This window comes from Frankliniella occidentalis, unplaced genomic scaffold, assembly GCF_000697945.3.
Source record: "Frankliniella occidentalis isolate FOCC.00 unplaced genomic scaffold, Focc_3.1 Scaffold3, whole genome shotgun sequence".
In the NCBI taxonomy this organism is placed as follows: Eukaryota; Metazoa; Arthropoda; class Insecta; order Thysanoptera; family Thripidae; genus Frankliniella; species Frankliniella occidentalis.
Window position 1 is genome coordinate 1604763 of NW_026267133.1, and position 9449 is coordinate 1614211.

At 47.7% G+C, this 9449-nt stretch overlaps 1 protein-coding gene across 7 annotated transcripts in view; it reads right to left on the reverse strand.

The window, feature by feature from the left end:
• Positions 1-4050: 4050 nt before the first annotated feature.
• LOC113211626 (gamma-aminobutyric acid receptor subunit beta) overlaps positions 4051-9449 on the reverse strand; it is a 92972-nt gene continuing 87573 nt past the window's right edge. For all 7 annotated transcript variants that reach the window (XM_052267245.1, XM_052267239.1, XM_052267233.1 and 4 more), the window contains one exon: positions 4051-8982. In XM_052267245.1, the coding sequence (XP_052123205.1) occupies positions 8671-8982 (312 nt within the window). In that variant the 3' untranslated portion in view covers positions 4051-8670. The remainder of the gene's footprint in view (positions 8983-9449) is intronic.

Genomic DNA, 9449 nt, shown 5'->3' on the forward strand with positions numbered 1-9449 from the left:
TACATAAAAAATTTGTAAAAATTTACAGGAGATTAATGTTAATTTACAAGCCATGACATTTTAATACACTTGTTGTTGTAAATTTACAATTCTGGTAATTTTACAGACATTTTATTGTAAATTTTACGAAATTCTGTATTATTACTAGTAAAGTGTTGTAATTTTACAAGTATTGGTACTTTTCATAGCGCACTTCTGTAATAATCCCAAAATCTGTGTAATTTTACTGTTTTGCTCGGGTAAATTTGCATGAAAAACCTGTCATGTTCCACCGGAGAATGGTAATTTTACAAGTGTTTGAATTTTTGTAAGCACCTATCTTTAATATTCCCTGAGATTTTGTGATTTTACGGTCGTGTTGTGGTAAACTCGCTTGATAGACCGTCATTTTTCACCGCAGACTTGTAATTTTACAGACTCAGGCAGTTTTGGAAGTAAATTATGTGTAAAATTTCCTCGGGTACACTCACCAACTTTTGTTGACCAGAACATAGCATCCGCGGCGTTAGCGCGCCTGTCGTACTCCAGTCAGGCAACACTCAGTGCACGTCCGTGTGCACACGCGCGGCTGCCTACCTCACAGGCTGCGCCGCGGAGGCTCGGCTGGTCTGGTAAGGGATCATCCAGATAGTACGTCCGTCATTCGCCGTCCGTTACTAACATTCCAAGTATAGCCTATGCAACCCCTTAGCGCCTAATGAGTAGGCAACATCATGCCTGCAGTACATGTCTGCACTGCGGGGTGGCCTACCCTGAGTATCGCAGGCGCCGACCGTCTGTGATTTGCTGAATGAATCTGGGAAAAACGGGCATATTTTGTGGACGATCCTAAAGTCGTAACCGCGTCAACCACGAACTAGGGCCATGAACCACGAGGGGGGGGGGGGGGCAACCCGTGTCATCCCTGGACGTAGGACACCAGTCGTCGACCCCGCGGTGGGCCGAAAAGGCGGGGGCAGATCACGAGCGCGGCCGGGTGTGCATACCTCTCTAAATGACCATGGTCTTTCAAATAACTAATTTAGCACTGAACTCAAGCATGAATGTATGAAGGGGCAGCTGAAAATTAGCTGCAACGCACATTGATTGATTGTTTGGCGGATTACGCAAATACCATTCGTTTTGCACCCCAACCAGAAAGTAATAAAGTTTTCTGTTCCACGAGAATAATGTAGAGTAAAATATATGATATATGATAAAACACTGACAGTACCCATTTGCAAATGACCTACAACAGTGTTTAACATACTGCATGGAATCGAGGAGTGTAACCATTTAAAACCTTTTCAACAAAGCTGACAGTCTGACAGTGAGCCAAGTTTACATCACGGGCACCATTTACTCGGCCTCAAAAAATAACTTACGACTTGTGAGTGTAAAAATGAAGCCACAGGAGCACACTATAGACCCCCTGACGGAAGAACAGCACGGCAACGCGTGGTATTCTTATGGGCAACTGTGTTGTTCTTTCGTCAGAACGACTATCCTCCTACAACAATAACCGGAATGAAACCATTCAATATTCCGGACCAGAAGCAATGAAGCACTATACCTTGCGATTAATATCGAAAAGCAGCGATATCTACCCTAAAATTCTGATTAAAATCCTATGATCATCAATTAAATGAGTAGGTATTATCGGTATTGAGCAGAAGACACGCCGGTCGTGACACAGATTTTCACTGTTTGTTTACGTTTCCATAAAGGCGCGGGAAATGCGAGGTGGGGGGAGGAGAGGGGTAGGAGACGCGGTACGGCAAAGGGGGAGAACAATAATTACGGCAGAAGTTAATTCTGATCAGACAACGACACTCACCGACATATCGTGGTCACGGGATGTGATTCTTTTGCGCTCCCGATCCATGCAACATGTGGCCTCAGCTCTATGGGGAACCTCAGAGAAGAGCTGTGGCCGAGGCCCTGGGGTAGGCAATCCCGCCACGCTTGTCCGGGGTGTGATCCTTTGGGGATGCCTGCCTTCCGCCCCGTGGCTGCAGGGGGCAACGCCAGGGAAGTGCTGTAGCTGTAACAATATGATATGATCAGGATAAAAACTATTATGGTGGATTTGCTTAATGATAATTATATTTTGATACTTTTAAGAAAAGTGCACCAGTCCGGGTACACGACGACGACGTTTGGAGTAAGGCTCTTAAAAACCCGACCCGTACGTACCCGGGTAACCCAGACCCCCGCAGACTCGCGGGAACCTTCAGAAAACCACGAACAACCCCTTTGCAACGCCCCAGGGCGGTGGCTGCAACAACAGTGGCGGAGCGACGCGCTGGAGCTTCTTGGAGCCGGTCCCCAGCGCCTGGTGGGTATGCAGTCCCGGATGGAGCCGTGCGGGTGGGTTGCATAGTACAAAAGTGTGTGGGGTTAATCAGCCACCTGGTATGTTGCTCTGAAGGCCTTTTGCATTTTTCACCTTTTTTCGTCATTTCACCTCGTGGAGTTCCGACGGCGTAGTGGTTACCGTCCTTTGGTTGCACTGCGGCCAAGCCAAGGTGGCACATGACTTGGCTCTGGGCTGGGGTTCGACTCACGGCGAAAGCGGGCCTTGCGAGTTCCCTGGTGCCTGCTGTGGTGGCGGGTGCACTAATAACCAGGCATAGAAGACATAGAACCTGGCTTTAAAGGAGCTCCATGACCTGTCAGCAAAGTTTAACCAACGTACGCGTCAACCGTCTCACAAACCCCGAGAGTATGTTGTGACCACTGTGGTTCGGCTGATCCCTTTACGAACTCAGAAGTAGTCCTGCGGTGGGAAGCGGAAAGTACCCCCCCCCCCCCATTTTCTTTTTTTTTGTTCGGGTAGGGGAATTGGGGCGTGAGCATTTACGACGCCGAGCGGACTTATTTCTACAATCGGTTCTGATAAAAGCTGCCTCGGACCCGTGCGTACTGCGTGGGGAACGCCGGGGCAAGTTGTATGTGAGGGCGCCTGGAGGGTAGGCAATCAAAGCTATCCCTAAGGCCATTTTTTTCGGAAGGGGGGGGGGGGAATTGTGTTAGTTTAGATGCGTCCAGGACCTTTCGGCGTGTCAGGGATTCTGCTTACACCCTGAAGCCTTCGAATTTCATATTACCCGAAATAGGATGTGCTATGGTCGGGTCGGATGAAGCTGACTCTGGCCGCCGGGACGGACGACCTCGGCACGACCAGATTTGGACTCAGCGTGCGAGAAAACTGCCTCACTCGAAATTTCAGTCGTTCCGGGGTTGAAGGTTGGTCGGCCTAACCGTATCTTAGTTTGACAGCCCCCTGGAGGTGGGCCTGTCATGTGATTACCGCTGGTCCAGTTTTTAGCAGATGATACCTTAAAAACCTTTTGACGATACATAAAGAATATATAAGTAACTTTAAGGTGTCAGCGTCAGCTTGCTTTTACTCTCGATAAGGACAGAGAACCAAGCGGAGACCAGAAAACAATTTAGTTGGCGCTGGGGGAATCAGTGAGGGGCTGTCCGAGTGTCGCGCTCCAGGCCCCTTCCCCTACCCAACAATACTGCGTCGGCCAGGGCAGGCACCGCATTTCCTCCTTCGCACCCGTTTGGTGCTCCGTATTAATTCAATTAACAAGCTATCAGCTACTAACCCGTTCTAACCCTGAAGGGCCCTAGCTGGCTGACCAGGGGTGGAGGGTGCTTCCCATTTACAAATACAGAAAAAAAGGGCGTAGAATGCGGGTTGGCCGGTCAGCCGCCCCTCCCCCCTCCCCTCGAATTTTTGAATAGAAGACTCCCATGGGCATGAGGGACCTCGGTACAACAAGACGTAACTCCGAAAATTTGGGGACTGATGCTACTTGGGTGCCACTTTGCCTCCTCCTTGGCGCTTTACCTCCTTGCCACTTAAAATGTCAAAATCCACTTAAACGCCACCTTGCATAAGCAAGGGGGCAACCAAGTGACATTTCATTGCCACTTCAGTTGCACTTTGCCACTTACTTTTTTCCCAGGGTTGTCATGCTTTTCTCTGGGTGCTGCTTACGTCAGTGTGTGGAACGTGTTCGCCTTTGTTTAGGACCATTAAAAGTAAAGACCAAATAAGATGCCCTTGATAGCATTTATTGAAATAAAAACAACTCAAATATTATCCGAATCTTCTAATTCATCATATACATATATATAATATATGTGTGTGTACATATATACACATATATAAATCCTTATATCAATATATATATGTGTATATACATTGGTTTACATTCCATATCTCTTTAGAATAACCGTTTAGTGAGCACCACTAAGCGCTCCATCTCATTCTCATAATTTATAGAATCTGTTACACAAAGTAGTAGTTTCTAGCTACACATTCTTGTACGTACTGTATTCTTCAGATTACTTATGTACCACTGCAATACTTGACTATGTACATTGTGCATACCGCTGCCTCGTTGAAGAAAGAAGAAATAAATTTCTATTTCTCTTCAGACTTTTGCTGTTAAAAAAAAAAAAAAATCTAATATTAATGACTGTTAGTTGTTCACTTTGCATCAGAAGATATCATATGAAAATTATTTTTGTATAGTTAATGAAGATCTGAAAATTGGTACAGTTTTGGTTTCAAATGCAGGGGCTTTTGTATTTACAAATGAGTTAATGCAAGTCCATTGGGCCTTAAGAATATAGTTTTTCCTCTTCCAGTGAGCAGTGAGAGCCAGATTTAACACACAAATAAGGCAAGAAGTACATCTACACTGCCTCTACTCACAGAGCTTTAACCAGATCTATAGAGACCAGGTAAAGTGACAGATTTATTTTAGGTCAGTACTTGGCAGAAAGGTGGCCAATAGGAAAGCGTACTCTGTATACCTGTTCTCAGATAATTGCATGCCAGTTAGAAACGACTTATTGATTGAACATTGTTAAAAAAAAACAGAAGTCGAATGGGGAATTTTTAAGTCTATGGTTCTGATATACCGGCCTAAACATTTTAAATTTAACAGAATAGAGTGGAGGCAGCGGCATCTCAGTATTGCTTACACCCCAATACTACATGACATGGGCCTTCCATATTTTATGTTACCATATAAATGCACAAATTTTGTGGTTTTCATGTAGAGTCAGTTATCGCAAATAATTTACAGTTTGTTTTAATCACATAGTCACTCTACATCACAACTCTTTGCATTTAAATAATCATTACCTGAACCATTATTTCCTTTTTAAAAGTTTCGTTTGAGCAATACAACCGACAAGAACGTTACGGAGCGACGCGTCACATGTATGTCCGCTGCTCGCATGCACTCGAAGGAGGAAGGTAGTTTCTACAAGAATAAATAAATACTAAGTCGATATATCAACATGACAAATCGACACGACAAATCGGCCTTCGTGCCGCCACCCTCGCGCGGAACTGGGCTTCCCTTTGGAAAGGGTTGCCGGCCTAAGAGAGGTTGCCACATGATGCCTCGCAAAAGCCAGTTTTGCACTGACATCTTGGTCCGAATCTGACCACGACATCCCTTTTTCAACATTGCGGTCTTTTTTTTTTTTTTCAAAAATTAAACGGAATTAAAAAAAAGAAGAAAAACATTTACATAAACAGGTAATAAATTTTCGATGAGTTGCAGGCTAGTGGCGACCTGTCTCGGCGGCCGTGCGGGACGCGACCCGGGCGACCAGCACGACCTGCCTTTCGGCCGGCAGGGGGAGTGCCCGCAGGGGCCCCAGTACGGGGTTGCGAGTCTTTAGAATAACGAACTGCCCCGCGCGGGGGGGCGCCCCCCGGCACTCAGGGGGGGCCGAGCGTGGCGCGGCGTGGCGCCGGGGCCTTGCTTCATATCACAGCCAGTTTGTTGGGAAGTGAAGGAGACTGTGACCGCGGCAGGTCTATCGTACCGGGGACTCAGGGGAGACGGGGAAAGAGAGGGGAGGGGGCAGCCCTGTTACTTTGGCACGAGCTATCTAGACACACTAGGCCTTTCATTACTTCCTAGGGAACTACACTTTAAAGTTCGGGCAGGTATTGCAGAGTGATCTGCTTTGAGAGATAAAAGAAAGATTTGGGTGAAAAAAGTTGTTCTTTTTTCGGGGAAAAGGGGGGGGGGTGAGGGTAGTGCCGGGGAGAGCCAAGGCGGGCGGGAGGCCGGTTCGCTAAGATGCTTTCTACCATGGACGTTTCAGCTTCAGTGGGCCCCGGCTACGAAAAGATACGAAGTGGCCAAGGGGCTACGTGCTTTGCAAAGTGTGCCGCTATCTACAGAGTCATGTACACCGCCGTATAAAACCATAATATTTTCTTCCACAACTGCAGCTGACTGGGAAGCCCTGCAGGACTCGCGAGACTAACGTGGCCCGTACATAACAGTCCACCTGACCAGCTGCAGCTGTTACATTTTATCACAACGAAATGACCAATACCACGATCCTTAATCGTACAGTTTTAATTTTTATCTCTTAAAATCTGCAGCTACTCTCAGTAAAAGTATCTTTTTTGTTTCTCTTAACAACGACGCTGAATAATAGGTTTGATGTGTATAAAATATGTGTCATAAGTTACTTTATAGTACATAGTAGTGTTTTGTGTGGGTGTGTATTATAAGAAATATATTGCAATGAGACGAAAGTATTGAGCCGTGTGCACATGACACCAGCGGGGGCGTGTCAGCCCCCGCGGCCCGCAGGCGTTTATAGGTGTGAACAGCCGCGTGCAGCCGCGGGGCACCTCTGCGCGCCCACTCTGACCCTCATTTCAGATGGTTCGATTACTTCCGGCCGGTCAATCGATTGGCACGCCTGTTCGCCTGGGTCCCACGGCGGCCGAAGTTAAGGCAGTGATCCGCCGCAGGCCGGGCGACATTGTCGCACACACACACACACCGGCCGGCCTGAGCCTGAGGGTCAGAGCGCGGCTGGCAGTGGCAGCGAAACACGGTATATATTCTAATCATGCTTTGCTTGTTATCATTATTAGTATTAATATTATTATTATTATATTAACATTGATCGCGCTCGAGCATGGCGGTCACTACCGCCCGATACATACTACTACATTTGAGACCTACTACCATTCCAGTCGCGCACGCACACACACAAACTCACAGGATACAGACTTTAAAAGACTGGTGTCGTCGAAGCCCTCGTAAACAAATTATAAACCGCCCATCTGCATTTTTTAAAACTCTTAAAACTCTCCATTTTTGATTCTTCTAGAGGTGAAAAATATATACATACAGTACTTAATGTGTGTGCTTACTAGGGGAGAGGCAGCACTTGTCGCACAGAAACATTTTACATTGAGCTTAATCTTGAGCGTTCGTGATCCTCTCCCCTGGTTCGCCCGCGAACGCGCCCTCTCGAGGTGGGAGGGGAGGGAAGGGGCTTGGGGCGAGTTGCGGAGGCAGCCGCTCGCCCCAGCCCGGAGAGGAGGGCGGGGCGGGGAGGGTCAACTCCAGAGGGCGCGGTGGGAGGTCGAGGCGTTCAGATCAAACGTATCTGGTCTGGTCGGAACGCTCCGAGGTTGGCGGTGCGAACTGTGAGTGCTGCTTCTATATGAATATAAGGGCAGCTTTTGTCACAACCAGGCGTGTAGCAGCACCAATCATTTTTTTTCCTTTTTGCACGCGATTTTGACCTTTGACTAATGAAAAAATTTCGTCGCTGCATGGTTTGCTATTACTCGTAGTTCGTCCATTGAGAAATTAAACACTATCAGTCGGTATGTGTGTGGGGGAGGGGGGAAATGTGGCTCCTTTCCTTTTTTCCCACAGACCGAATGGGAAGACAGAGGGGCCCCGGCAGACCGGGGACACCCGCGAGGGTTGGGCTCTACCTGCGAGGGCGAGGGAGAGGGCTAGAAGGGGTGTGTTGCACTTGATTGCGAAGTCGTACCACGATTACACTGGAGACACAGCGGTTGGACTTGGAGCCTTTCTCTTTCTATATACATGAGTTTTTTCAACCCTAGTTGTTTGAAACCCCTGAGCGTTCTATGCCAGAACCTGGTAAAGCCGGAAAAATTGCCACCAGACCTATAAATTGCATTCCATTTGGCTACTTATGGCGGCTATTTTAATGTGTTGAAAGAAATTTAATTTTCCCTTTTACCGGTCACGATTTCACATTCTACCTATGTTTCGTAAGTTTAGTATCCGCAAAGTGTGACACGCGTAGATTAGGGCCCCATGTCCATCTGAGTGTACATACAATTAATCGAACGAAAAAGGGAATCCTAGATTTAAACAAAGTCCGTAAAACATTCAATCAGCGAATAGATTTGGTCATGGCCCTCGAGTAAATATGCGCAGCTCCAATTTTTGACAGCTCGCGCAAGTAGAGCACCAGCCCGTGGGTTATACTAACACGGAAAAAAATGAACATACAACTGCTTTAACATTTGGCTACAGAATTTGCCACCCATTTGGGCTAACGCGTTTTGGCCATTTTTTGGTTTTGTTTGTTTGAAAGGTTCTAACTTCCATAGATCACAGATATGTGGCTGGCGCCCCCAGCTTCACTGCATCTAGTTTGCAGTTTGCAGCTCCCACGCTTTCATACATTATTGCTCTAAAAATGCGCTTCTCTCTTGTTTTTTTTTTTGTTTGTTTTTTAACATTTTGGTCAGGACTTTGTCTCATTTATGGGTCCCGTCATGCTGTGCTGCCATATTATAAACAGACTACAACAACACAACACAAATTCGCGCGAATTGACACACAGTGACTACTTGTCCTCCTGCAGCAGCACCAAGTCGTCGGCGACGACGTCGCTGATGTGCAGGTAGATGATCCAGTACATGAGGTTGAAGCACACGAAGCACACGGGGAAGATGATGCGCGAGTACTTGTCGATGTCCGAGGAGGAGAGGCCGCACAGCTTGTTGATGTCCTTGCCCGGGACGATGAGGTGCTGAGGTGCGGGCGGCGAGGGCTCCTCGTCCGGCCGGCCGTTGACGGAGGTCTCGGCCACGGCCCCCTTGGGCTGCTGCTGCTGCTGCTGCTGTCGCTGCTGCTCCTGCTGCAGGAAACGCACGGCCTGGACAAGAGAGCGGCGGGTTACACTGGGCGGTGGCGGGCGTCCCGCTCTCCGACTGGGTGCACTGCGCCGGCCGTCCGGCTCAAGGCACCCGGCCGGAGAAACGGAAGGGTTGAAAATAAAACAAATAAAAGTGCTATCACACAAAAGCGGTCTGTACTAGCTGCAGTAAATCTGTTTAGTCAAAGAGATGTGAAACGGACTGAATAAAACGACAAGAAAGAAAGAATTTGTGCTTTGTAATGAGGAGAGCGCCTACTGGATAGGCCACCATCCCATTTTAAGTGTCGTGTGGGACGGCCTACCCTGCGATCTACAGGGGTTTTGTCGAGCAGATAGGCATGCAATGCAGTCTACAGACACAAGGTCCCGCCGGCAAGCTGACGCTGCGAGAGTGCCCTCCTTACTGCGACCAACTCTCTCTCTCTCTCTCTCTCTCTCTCTCTCTCTCTCTCTCTCTCTCTCTC